General features: G+C 41.6%; 1 protein-coding gene across 1 annotated transcript in view; it reads right to left on the bottom strand.

Annotated features, from left to right (window-relative positions):
* Nucleotides 1–13,847, bottom strand: part of itga8 (integrin, alpha 8) — a 113,230-nt gene that overhangs the window by 56,510 nt on the left and 42,873 nt on the right. Inside the window, exon 13 of the mRNA XM_072692262.1 lies at nucleotides 8,162–8,353. Within this exon, the coding sequence (XP_072548363.1) occupies nucleotides 8,162–8,353 (192 nt within the window). The remainder of the gene's footprint in view (nucleotides 1–8,161; nucleotides 8,354–13,847) is intronic.

The raw sequence follows: 13,847 nt of genomic DNA, 5'->3' as shown, positions 1-13,847 counted from the left end.
ATGATTCTGGGTGGGCTCTGTACCCACCAAAATCCCTGACCTGGACAAAAGCACAGATGGATGAATGGATGGAAATATCCGGTTGGAAATGAAAGTGTTCCTGATCACTGTTTTCAGAAAACAAAACAAAAAACAAAAAAACAAGAAATCTTCAGAAAAGAATAAAAATAAATAAATAAATAAATAAATAAATATACACTAATTTTGATGAACCATGTAAAATATCGTCCAAAAGGGGGATTTTACAAAATTTTCTTAATCTCTGTTATTAAATGGTTATTAAACGGTATAAACAAAGTATTCCAGAGTGGTTTGGTCAGAAATGCAATGTTTTGGAGAAACTTGTTTATAGTGGTGGTGAATGGACGTCTGATGAGGTTAAAGCCTCTAAAAGCTACATCACAGAAAGGATTTAGATGAAGTGATTACAAATGTGCTGCCTGATGTCAGCCTAACACATTTTATACAATAGTTTAAGGAAGGTTTTGGCCTAAAACTACTGCATGGTGGAGGGATACGTGCATTTGCGCAGTTTGGTAAATTAGTCCCCAAAGAAAGAATGACTATCACTACTTATACTATCACCAATGTTACATATAAAACTTGACGACGTGCAGGCTCCCTAGTGGTTCTGCATAGAAAGTAAAATTACTTTATTTGTGTTGTAGACATTGTGACCCCTGGTTACCATCACCACCTCTGTAAAGAAACCTGAGTCTAACTTCACACTCTGAACCACTCTGAATGACTGTTTACATCTCAATGACTGAAATCTGAAGAAATGTTAAATATATTACAATGATTACTGCAACAGCAAAATGCGGAAATATAATGGTAAGACTAGCAGCTAACGTAAACACGCTCTGGAGGCGCCATCTTTCACCTGGTTCAGCAAATGAAAATGCTGGACAGCAGAGTGACTGCCAGTCTAATTTAATCTATCCTAAACGGACATCTGGCGACTCTGTTTGGGTGTTCGGCTCACTCAGGCGGAGGTTGTGTGTGAGTGTCTGTATGTGTGTGTATATCGCTGCTTTACAATGAAAACCATGTATCTCCAAAATGGTGACTTTACAGGAGAGGGCAATAATGTTCTGGTCTTTGAATGAAGTCAATAAAAGAGTTTTTAGAGCATTTCTATTGGTCCATTCATCCAGAGTTACTGACACAGTGTAAAAACACTTTTTTCATCGGACAGCAGAAATATGTGTGGTTGTGCATATTAGACACAAAATATTCAGCTCAGAAGCCTCTGCCTGTCAACGCAGTGTGGGGTTAAAGAGTTAAAGGAGGAAAGTTAGAGGAATGGGTGCAGCACCTGAAGCCATTGGCTTTGTTTTAATAACGCTCCAGTCTGTTAAAGATATCTGCAGTGAAGGGGCTTCTCCTGCCAGAGAACAAAGCCAGCTAACGCAATCCCCTCATACACCTCCAGACCCTGCATTCCTCCTCTCTCTTTTTGTTCATTCGTCCTGCCTTTCCATCTATCCATCCATTTTCTTCTCTAAAACACTGCAAAGCAAATGATCTCCCTGTAGACGTCTTTAACTGATCTCACTGAAGGTAAAGGCAGAGTTGGACTGGGTGTGTGTGGGGGTTTTGTGTGTGCGTTTGTGTGTTAATTTTGTACATTTTTTTAGGGCGCTATGGGAACACCACAGCAAATTTACAATGTAAGGACCAACTGAATGGTTTGTCCATGTTGGTTTCTTTTAAAAGTGAGAGAGTAAATCTACTGACGGCATATCACTACTGATGGGGGCTGACAGCAGAAAATGCTAGATCAATGTTCGGCATTCTTCTTCAGGGGTCTTAGAGTGTTTCAGTAGTTTCAGTAGTACAGTAAAGTTAGTGGTATTGTGTCATCTCAAAGCAAAACCATTGGTTACTGAAGGGACAGAAAGGACATGTTAGTATAACATTTAGATAAATACACTATGTAATGCTGTAATGCAAGCTATACACTAGATGTTCAAATGTTCGTGGACACCTCTTCTAATGAATGCATTCAACTACTTTAAGTTGCACCCATTACTGACACAGATGTGCAAATGCACACGCACAGCTGGTCTAGTCCGTGCAGATAAGTATTGCCAATAGAATAGGACTCCCTGGAGCAGAAAACCATGGCACCATGCCTAATTCCAGTCGTGGGCTAGAGGGGTATAAAGCCATCCCCCTGAGTATTGAGCTGTGGAGCAGTGGAACTGTGTTATCTGGAATGATGGTGCTCCATCCATGCATCTGGGTTAAGTCGGGAATTAAGTCACTAATGCTCTTGTTGCTGAATGCAATCAAATCCTCACAGCAGTGCTCCCAACTCTAGTAGAACGCTCAGTCATCCTGACATTGTACAAAGCCAAAATCTGTGTGTCTCTTTGTGTGTGTTTTGTGTGTGTGTGTGTGTGTGTGTGTGTGTGTGTGTGTGTAAGTAACTTTAACAAAAGAGATATATGGCGTTCTCCCATGTACCACCTTACGCCAAAACACGTTTACAGGTTCCAGTATTAACACCATGTACATTACACTACAAATACACACACCAAGCTCCCACAGGTCATGCAAAGTGACTGTTACAAGCAACGTGGACTAAAATCAACTCATTACAAAACATAAACCGTCCTCTGGGCCTCGTACATGTCAACCATCTCCTTCTCTCACCTCTTTAGAGAGTGCTGGAAACTTCAGTTTACAAATTTCACACATTTCCCTGACCTCCCTCACATCTTCTCAACCTCAACGTGCACCTGCGAATGTAGCTGCATAAGCATATTAGGTATTAGGTATTTAAAAATGTCAAAGGTAAATGAGGACGGTATTTCTAAATTCCACCATGTCATTTTTAAAATGCTGCCATTGGCTGAAACACTGGACTGATTTGCTCTTTTTGTCCCATTCACTATATGTTTCAACAGCAACACATTCCAATGTTATCATATCTGGCCAGAGAGCACTGACATTTTCAGTGTAAAATCTTGCAGTACAAAAGTATTAAGCAGGTAGATTAACAGTGAGTATGCATTTCATAGTGTACTTTCAAAACCTAAAAAGTGGAGTATATAACTAATACCAGTTTACATAGTGTACTTCACAGTATAGATGTAGTACAAAAGAAAATTAAGATGTAAATAGGGCTGGGCGATATGGTAAAAATACTATATCACAATATTAAAAGACATTTTACACAATACATGATATTTATCACAATACATGTGATCACAGACTAAATACATCAGAATACACTAATTTTTATTCAGCATCTGCTATGCTTTGTCTAATTCAATCAGTCTAATTACACTGCTTGTGATGAAACCTGTAGTTGATCAGTCTTTATTAAACACTAACAATATCCTAACGCACAATATTATAATAATAATAATATCGTCATAATAATATATCGTCATATTGTCCCGCTCTAGATATAAACTATTTGGGTACTCAAAGTACCTAAAGTTAAAAGTATACTTTTATAAGCTAAAAAGTGGTCTATATTTAATATAAGTATGCTTACTATAGCTACTATTAATTGTGTTAATACAACAAACTTTAAGTATACCTTTCTTTAGTAAGAAACACTTTCTTTTCTGACAAATGCATTAAATTGAGACGCCACTGAATCAATTTCTGAATTTTGTGAATCATGGCACACTTAGACCCTGTTTACACCTGGTCCCTTCATGAGTCTTGAGTATTATGGTTAAATCTGGATAAGGCCAAATCACACAAAAATGCAAGTGTAAACACACCCAATACTCATTTAAACCAGACAAAAATCTGATCCCTCAAGCCACGTCAGGAGGTTGTCTGAGACACATTACTGCAGTGTAAACACATCCGTCTCTCTAAGACTAAAACAAAACCCCTCCCAGAACACGTAAACACTAGTAATAACTGCCACAATAAACAAATTTGCATATTCCATCCTACACAGTGATCAGATATCAGTCTGATCACAATACCAAGTGTGAGTGCATGTGGCTAAAATCTTACCAGGATACAATCCAGATTCTAGTCACATGATCAGGTGTTGGGCTTTTGGTCTGAGTATTCTCTTATTACCCAGCCCTACTTGGTTCCTCTCAGTGGTTCCCACAAGCTAACTACGCTGACGAGAGTTAGCATGCTGCATTCATGTCAGAGATATCACTGATGCTGAGTGTTTCATAAAAGCAGCACTTTCACAAGCAGTGTGACCAATGCTGTTTCTAATGTCCAAAGGAAACACAGAACCTTTTATAGTATATTAAAGCAGTAACTGATAAAATCTGTATTACATGGACTCAAGTGAACCACACACACACACACACATACGCATACGTCTATCGTAAACTCTAAAGCTAATCAAAAGCTAATCAAAGGCCTGGCCTTTACATTCATCAGAGATGATGGAGTGTGTCTTTTAAAAGCTGTGACTTCACGACTTTAGATAGATCAGAGAGAGAGAGAAATCTGCTTTTCCTCTTAGTCTGTTCACTGGGTCTGCTGTGCATCGGTCTGCCAAGTATGTGTATGTGTGAGTGTGTGTGTGTGTGTGTGTGTGTGTGTGTGTGTGTGTGTGTCTGAAACCGAACCGTTTCAGATAATTAGGAAGAGGGTTGTAACTGTAAATGTAAGTTAACCAAAGTCAACAACCTGTATCTGTGTAAAGACTGATTACACAGGCCAAGCATGAAAAACAGACCGAAATCAGCTTCTGAGGGATTGAACACCTGGACAAACAGCAAAGATGGGGACTTGAGTCAGCCCGGACTCAGGTTTATGAGGCCTATGTCTCGAACCCAAGCCGAGTCGCAAGTCAATCAAAACCCTTCGTTTTTACTGTTCCAAAATTAGGAGTATTGGAATGAATGTTATCCTGTATTTGTTGGAGTAACTGTCTCTACTGTCCTACTAGAGTAACTGTCTCTACTGGAAGAAGACTTTCTACTAGATTGTGTAGCATTGCTGTGAGGATTTGATGGCATTAAGTGGCAAAAGCGCTAGTGAGGTCAGGATGTTGGATGATCAACACCTCACCTCATCACCCACAACTCTCCAATTCATCTAGAAAAAATATTAGATGGAGCACCACCATTCCAGAGAACACAGTTCTACTGCTTCACAGCTGGGGGCTTTATACCCCTCTAGGCCACGCCTGGCATTAGGCATGGTGCCAATAGGTTGATGTTTATCTGCTCCAGAGAAACCTGTTCTGATGGTTGTACTTCTCTACAGGGACTTGAGAAGCTGTGTGTTTGTATGTCAGCAATAAGTGCAACTTAACTTAACACATCAAGGCTTATTACACACTGTGTAAGGTGTATTACTCAGTTACTACAGGGACGTCTGTACAAACTGATGGGGTTTTTCTTTGGTAATAGAAGTTTGTAATAACAAATGGACCATAGGCTATTAAAGGGGTTAAAGAAGCTGAATGTTTACATTAGAAGGGGTGTCCACAAACATTTGGACACACAGTGTATGTCATTTTTGGCTACTACAACTGTAAATATTGTCTCTAAACTGGAACACAACTCTAAAGAATTCCAGTCCAGACCTTCTAGAACCCTTTAGGAACCCTCACTCTACATACAATACTTGACATAAAGTGAGAATGACAGTAACAGTAAACAAACAATTACGTGTTACAGTTTTTGTGATTAAATCAAGGAATTACTGCAGCCTTTCCTCTCTCAGAGTGAGTGGAAAACACTCCCGCTATAAACAGAACCTTCATACTGATGGTGGTCTCATTTGCCTCAAGAGTGTAACCGAAGCGGGCCGTGAAAGCACGGCCAGTGTCTCGGCCTGCTCTTGAACTACTCTCGCTCTCTTTAGGGTGGCTGATGTCTCAAACCGCCCCTCAAACATGCCTCCGTGACACTGATACGTGTGTTACCAGGCAACAGAAGAAATGAAACATTTCCCGCTATGGACGCTCTGCATGCAGGCTAATGTTACAGCTCAATCACCATTTGGGTTCGGGTTTACCAAGAAACATCTGTCTTAATTGAAGACTTTCAAAAGGCAGCACATACACTCTCACACACACACATCCACAACAATTTCCCTCATGAGCCTGAAACACTTGGTTTGGTTCGCTATTGACATAGCGGTGTTCTGGAAAAGTCATCTGCTACCCAAGCTCCCCATTCGTACACCCTTTAAATCATACACACACACACACACACACACACACATCCACACCACTCATACACTCACAAATACACACCACTCTACAAGTTCTTGGTAACAGAAACACTAACACTTTGACAGGCACAGTGTGGCTGTTCCACAATATTAGTGCTGATTTACAGATGAGCGAGAATTTTGTGAAAGCTTCAGGCTTATCAGGATTTTGAAGGAGAACAGCTCCAAAAGTGTGGTCTTGTTTTTATCTGGACTCTGGTCAGCTCATAACAAGCAACACACACAATATTTCACTTGAACAGTTCGAAATATTTTAACAATACACACATAGTGAACTGAAGTGAACTGTAGTGAATTGGCTAGGGGTTTAGTAGAGAGTGGTATGGTCAAAAATCTATAAGCACACTTATTACAGGAGTGGCCGATATTGTTATAAATTATATATCATAATATTTCAAGAAAAAAATAACTTTCCACATACTGTCCCTTACTTTGTATAATGCCAAAATCCTGGGGCAGTGGTGGCTCAGCAGTCAGAGCAGCAAGCTATTGATGGCAGTTGTGGGTCCGATACCCGGGCTCAGCATGCTGCCACTGTTGGGCCCTTGAGTAGGGCCATAACGCCCTCTGCTCCCCAGGTGCTGTAGTGGTGGCTGCCCACAGTGGCACGTGTGCTCACTGTCACTGTGTGTGTGTCTGTGTATGTGTGTGTTCACTGCATGAATGGGTTAAAAGTGGAGGCCAAATTCCATTTGTGTCCAACACAAGTGGTGAATATGGTTGTCTTGTCAATGATTTTTATTTAAGTGAAATACTGCAGAAAAAGATGCTGATCCTGCACCTAATAACTGGGGTTACACATGGGGCCCAGCCCATTCCCTTTACCCATACTTTAATCACCACTACATAGCAAGCTCTTCACAGGGGTCATCAGGTGGGCACCTCCCTCCAACAGTTCAAACGTGTCTCAACAGTGAACAGTGAACACCCCAGTAAAACAGCACTTACTACACTCTTTGTTTTGAAACATGCAGTTCATTAATGTATTATCAAGCACAGACAATAACCACAATATGCTCAAAAGAGCGTATTTTGAATCCTTATAACTACATTTATTATGATAAAATAAAATATTGCCACCTCACACCTAATCACAGTATAGTAAACATTTCAGATGATCACTGGTTTAAATCCTGGGTCATGATGCCTGCCATCAGCAGCCAGAGCCAGAGAGAGCCCAAATTGTCTTGCTCTCTGAATGAGTTGATGGCTTTCTCTCTCGCCACACTACTTCAGTGTGATGTTGACTAGCATCTGCTAGTCAATGCATCAAAGCTGGGTACCCTATGCTTGCCTCTGAGTGCACTGGTTGCCTGGTGAGGTTGAATTGGTGGTGGTGGCTGGTTGTGCTCTGATGTTTGCACAGTACCGTAGATGAGGTAAATAATCTTGATTTAGGAGCCATTCCAGCAGACATCCAGATCATTCCAAAGGGTTCAATCTTTTCTCCAGACAGGTAAAGCAAAACCAGCCTACGAGACCTACAGCTAACCCCGTCCAAACAAGCTCTCAGCAAACCATACAAAGAACCATCAACACACATAAAATTATACTTCTGCACTGAAAAACTGCTTTGAAGACTAAAGCAGAAAATAAAGCAACCATGAAAAACAAGGGAAAATGGGAAAACATCTGCAGCTCTTTGAAGCAGCGTCACAATGAAAACAGGAACAAAATATTAGAAAAGCCCAAATCAAAACCACATCTTGCAGTTAGAATGGCAGGAAACAGACCCAGAGGAGAACAGAGCCGGCCTCATTCATCCACCCCACTTCTAAAGTGACTGGCTGCATGTCCAACCTGGATTCCTCAACCCTCCGCTTTGCCTCATCTCTGCGGCTGCCGTCCACACCAAAGCCTGATTACATTACCAGAGATGTTCGCAAGCGATGTGGAGAGCGAGTGAGTGAGACAGAGAGAGCTTAAACAAAACCAAGTAAAGCCGGAAGGTGAGCGTGGTGCACCTACTCACCAGGGTACTGGTTGTTGTCCACATCGGAATCTCCACGCAGCGTGAACCCGAATCCCGCCGGAATGGCAGACGAGGCCCAGGCTCCTTTCAGTACCTGAGAGGCCTCCAGCCGCAGGCCGGAGCGCTGACCATTGTAGATAAACACCCGGCCCCCGCGGTCATCGCCTGCAAACGGAGCGCCCACCGCCACGTCTGAAGAAAAGAGAAACAGAATGTATCAACTGAGGTTAAATAAACAGCACAGCATGGATACAGTGGGAATACAGCAGGAATACAGCATGAATACAACATGAATACAGCATAAATGCAGCATGAATACAGCAGGATTTACCAGACAAACAGATCAAAGGAGGATGAAGGAAGGAAGAAAAAAAAAGGAACAAACGAATAGAGAAAGAAATAAAGGAAGAAAGGGAGGAAGGAAGAAAGGAAGAGAGGAAGGAAGGAAGGAAGAGAGGAAGGAAGGAAGGAAGGAAGGAAGGAAGGAAGGAAGAGAGGAAGGAAGGAAAGGATTCAAAGCAAGTATGATAGAAATAAAAGAGAATAATAGAAGGAAGGAAGGAAGAAAGGAAATAAGGAGGAAAGGAAGGAAGGAAAGAAAGAAGGAAGAATTATTGTTATAGACAAAGGAAGAAAAAAAAAAGAATGAACAAAATAAAAGATGACAACAGTGAATTGTTTGAAGTTTTCACAGTACAAAAATCCATCAATACAATTTATTTGATTTAGCATTAATATAGTCTCTGTCTCAACCCCTTAAACTCCAAGCGCATTATTAAGTTACTAATCTTCAGACTTGTTGTTCTACCATTAAAGATCTGATCACTGCTTATCTGATCACTTTATTATTAAAGTAATAAAAGCTGAGTAGTTTTAAGTGTGGGAAACAGAAATGTGGAAGCACAGATGCTTATTTGGGTTTTTAGGGATGTAATGTACATTACACTGCTGTTCAGGCGTCTGGAAAAATGCCCTCACTTGTTCTAAATCACCAACTTACTGTAACATTTTGGGTCATAAATCTGCACGTTCCACATCCCCATACAATGTCTGGCACGAAGAATGTCATTTTAATCCGTTATTTATCATCGGCATGGAGGGGACAGGACTGTGTGTGTGTGTGTGTGTGTGGAAGGGAGAGAAGCAAAGTTTAAACGAATACTCAGATCTACAGAAAGCTCAAAGGGGACTGGTCTTCCTTCCACAGCCCTGAGAGACTATACACACACACACACACACACACACAAATCTGCTACTGTGTAAGACCAGTATCTTCAAGGCATGGTTATCTCTTTCGAGTACTTCTCCTGAAACACTGCTTAAATCATTAACCTACATTTACACACACACACACACACACAGAGAGAGAGAGAGGAAAGGTTAGATGGACAGAGAGATACAGGAAAGGTAAGACGAAAAATGATGGTGGGGAAATGGAAAGAGGGACAGAGAAAAGTAGAAATGGAAAGAGGGACTAAGGTAATAAAATGGAAAGAGGGACAGAGGAAATTTCAAATGGAAAGAGGGACAGGGGGAAGAAAAAATGGAAAGAGGGACAGAGGAAAGAGGAGAAATGGAAAAAGGGGACAGAAAAGGGACAGAGAAAAGGAGAAACAGAGAGAGATACAGGAAATGTAAGATGGAAAGATGGAAAGAGGGGCAAAGAAACAAAAAATGGAGAGAGGAAAAGGGAAATGAAAAGAGGGACAGAGGAACAAAAGAAAGGAAAAGGGCATGAAAATGGAAAGAGAGACAGGAAAGAAGGAGAAAGTGAATATAAAATGGAAAGAGACTGGAGGAGAGGAATGGAACGTATTCAGAGGAACAGATAAAAAATGGACAGAAACTAAATTAAAGGGGAAATGGAAAGAGGGACAGTGGAATAGATAAATGGAAAGAGGGACAGAGGAAAAGAGAAATTGGAAAAAAGGGACAGTGGAAAAGAGAAATGGAAAGAGGGACAGTGGAAAAGAGAAATTGGAAAGAGGGACAGAGGAAAAGAGAAATGGAAAGAGGGACAGTGGAAAAGAGAAATGGAAAGAGGGACAGTGGAAAAGAGAAATGGAAAGAGGGACAGAGGAAAAGAGAAAATGGAAAGAGGGACAGAGGAAAAGAGAAAATGAAAAGAGGGACAGAGGAAAAGAGAAATGGAAAGAGGGACAGAGGAAAGGAGAAAATGAAAAGAGGGACAGAGGAAAAGAGAAATGGAAAGAGGGACAGAGGAAAAGAGAAATGGAAAGAGGGACAGAGGAAAAAAGAAATGGAAAGAGGGACAGTGGAAAAGAGAAAATGAAAAGAGGGACAGTGGAAAAGAGAAATGGAAAGAGGGACAGAGGAAAAGAAAAATGGAAAGAGGGACAGAGGAAAAAAGAAATGGAAAGAGGGACAGTGGAAAAGAGAAAATGAAAAGAGGGACAGTGGAAAAGAATGAAAAAAATGAATAATGTCTAACCAAACAACATCATCACTACAAGAAAGCCCCCATTTCCTTCAACTGGACCACCGTGCATGTGTGTGTGTGTGTGTGTCACTGTTTCTCCTGGGTGAGCTCTGTGCTATAAATAGGCTGACTTCATGCATGCCACACTTTGGGGTGACTGCCACGGTCATTTCCGCTTCCTGTTTGGCGACTGTTATCCTACTGTTGGGCGCTGTGGCTGGCGCGGGGCCAAATGACCTCCTACAAATATCAGTCTGACGACTGACACGGTGACGGCCAAGACCGCCTGGGACTGGAGACGAATAGCTCTATTCCCTGTGAGTCCGAGAAAGTGATGCAAAGCCCCTAATTGCAGCTAAAGTCAGTTAAAAGTGCACTTTTCACTCAGTGGCCACTTTATTAGAAATACTTTCCTGTTCCTACGTGTTTCCAATAAAGTGGCCAGGGTGTGGAAGCACAAAGTATGAGTTTCTAATAAAGGTGCAAGTCTGTGGATATGTTGGGTATGTGTTTCTAATAAAGCGGCCAGTGAGTGAATATACAAAGTAGGTGTTTCTAATAAAGCAGCCAGTGGGTGGAAAGACAGGTAGAAGGTAGGTGTTTCTATTAAAGTAGCCAATGACAGGGGTGTTTCCTTAAATTGATTCTGCTCTGACACAAGGTGTGTCAAGAAAGTGATATACAAGTTTCCAGCTCGTACAAGCAGGTCGGTTTGGCATGAACACGGAACACACTTGCCCTAGGTGGTTTCTACAGCCAGTGAAGGGTTTGTGAACCCCTCAACTCACACTGAAACAGCACACTAAAAAGTAATGGTGGGTATCAAGAGGAAGCTCCTGACAGCGTTTTACATACACACGCACACATACACCCTGGATGCCATCACTCACTGGCTGTTTGGACGATGGTTCATTTTTCCTGCGCGAAAGCAGTGAAACAGCAAAAGCAGATGGACGCGGTGGAGCGCTGGAGGCCCAAGTGAACCCTTTCAGCAGCATCCGTCTTCCAGGCCAAAGCTGGAAGCAACACACACACCTGTACCCACCCTTGGTCTCACAGAAAGACCACCTCTCACAGAGACTGACCTATAATTTGTACACATGATTGAATGCAGTAGTGAAGTTATTACTAATCTTTCTTTTTTTTATTATTATTTTTCATTATACTTGACATTAGTTTTGGGCGGTATCCATTTTTTCATACTGGTATACCATCTCAAAATAATACCATGGTATATGGGATTACCATGGGTGGTCTTACATTTCTGTGGCATCCATACAATCTCCAGGCTGACAGAAAGCCCACTTGTAAACGTTTAGAGAAGAATGACTTGAGTGAGGGCTAGGTTTAGATAAGTTAGCTAGCAGGCTAAACACCACAGCACAGACAGTGTTCCAGCTAACTGAGGCTCAAATCACACACGTTTAGAGGATAAAGCCTCATATCTGAGAGCACAAAGTAGAGAGGTCTTAGGAGTGTTTTCAAGAGTTTTCAGGCATTAAGTAGAATGTCTTTCAGTCAAACTCAGCATCGCTAAACTCGCAACTACAGCAGGCTCTGAGGCATGTAAATGGGGGAATGAGGTTATTTGGCAGCGTACTAGACAGACATAGAACAGAAATTTTAAACATTAGATAGCTTTAATTGAAAAAAAAAGCCCTCATTTTAAGATGCCATCAACATTTTTCCACAATGCAGTACACGGTATTACCGTTATACCACCCAAGCTTCCTTGAAATCAGGTTTTTAATGCTGTAATCTAATCTAATTTCAGATATATTCAGAATTTTGCAGATATTTATCAGGTTTAACAGTTCTTCACATGGTTCCATCATTCAAAGGACCCATTGTTTAAGGTGCACATACCCTATTCATTCCCCAGTGCAACCACTCACACATTTGCAGACATACACAACGTCTGGCCAGCCCCTCATGATCATAACTAAATATAGTATTAACCGTCATGACGACCGTGTGTTAACATAAGCCAGTTAATGGGCTCATGGGATTGATATCCATATCAAATATAGTTGTGGCCATCGCTCTCAAAAGCTTCCAAAGCATTGTCTCATAGCAGCATCCTCAAGCGCATATGGCTGCAATCTCTAATGAATCCCTGGTGCCGACTTTACTCAGAACAAAGCGTGTTCGGTTACCAGAACAGAACCTGCACTGTGGACATCACATCTGTCTCTACGCTCACGTTAAAGGACCGGTGTCTTCAGGTTACAGCTTACATCAGGACTCAAGTGTGCAAGTGTGTGTGTGTGTGTGAGAGAGAATGTGTGTCACATTCTTGGCAGTATGGCACATGTTTTAGATTCATGTGTCTTGTATTGGCTTTCATCTGCCTGTATTCAAGCAGCATACGTACAGGCAGTCACTTTCAGTAAGGATCAGAGATGCACAGTTAGAACAGTTTCTGTGAGTGATTACACTGGCCTGATTACACCTGTGGATGATTAGTCAGGCCTGGGCCCGCCTCTTCCACCTGCTTCCTCTCTGAAGGAGGAAGACGTGTTGAAAACAACATGTAGTGCCGCCATGGCGACCAAACATTGTGCTGATTGGAGAGGAAACTAAAGAGATATTTTGGAGCTTTGAGACTATGCCCTCATTCACACAACCTTAGTGTGTAGTGACCATGGTGGTCTCCTCTGCTGAGCTGGTGCTTCTTGCCGCTGACACAATTTGGTGAAAATGATCGCTGCCTGTTTAGCTAACTATTATTTGAAGAATTAGCTCTGCAGCTGCTACAGTCTCCATATAAAACAATGCCAGCTAGCCAACTGCTGCTGTCTGGACACTGCCTTGCCCAGATGACCTGCAAGTACAGTATATGTCCAAAGGTTTGTGGACAGTCCTTCTAACTAATGTATTCAGCTGCTTTAAGTTGCACCCATTGCTGACACAGATGCACCAATAGAATAGGACTCTCTGGAGCAGATAAACATGAACCAGCATCGCCAGCATTGAGCTGTGGAGCAGTGGATCCAATATGTTTGGGATAAGTTAAAAGAGTTGGGATGAGGTGTGGTGGAGATCATCCAAAATTCTGACCTCACTAACACTCCTGACGTCGATTGCAATCAAATCTTCACAGCAATGCTCCAGGATCTAGTAGAAAGCTCTCCCTGGACAGTAGAGACAGTTTTACTCACAAAAGCAGGATAAACTCTTTTTTTAATGCTCTTGATTTCAGAGGAAACTATGAATGATACTGGGAGTGTCCAAATACCTTTGTCT

The sequence above is a fragment of the Salminus brasiliensis genome, chromosome 1 (assembly GCF_030463535.1).
Source record: "Salminus brasiliensis chromosome 1, fSalBra1.hap2, whole genome shotgun sequence".
Lineage (NCBI taxonomy): Eukaryota > Metazoa > Chordata > Actinopteri > Characiformes > Bryconidae > Salminus > Salminus brasiliensis.
The sequence above is the reverse complement of the archived record's forward strand: the minus strand, read 5'-3'. Positions and strand labels throughout refer to the sequence as shown.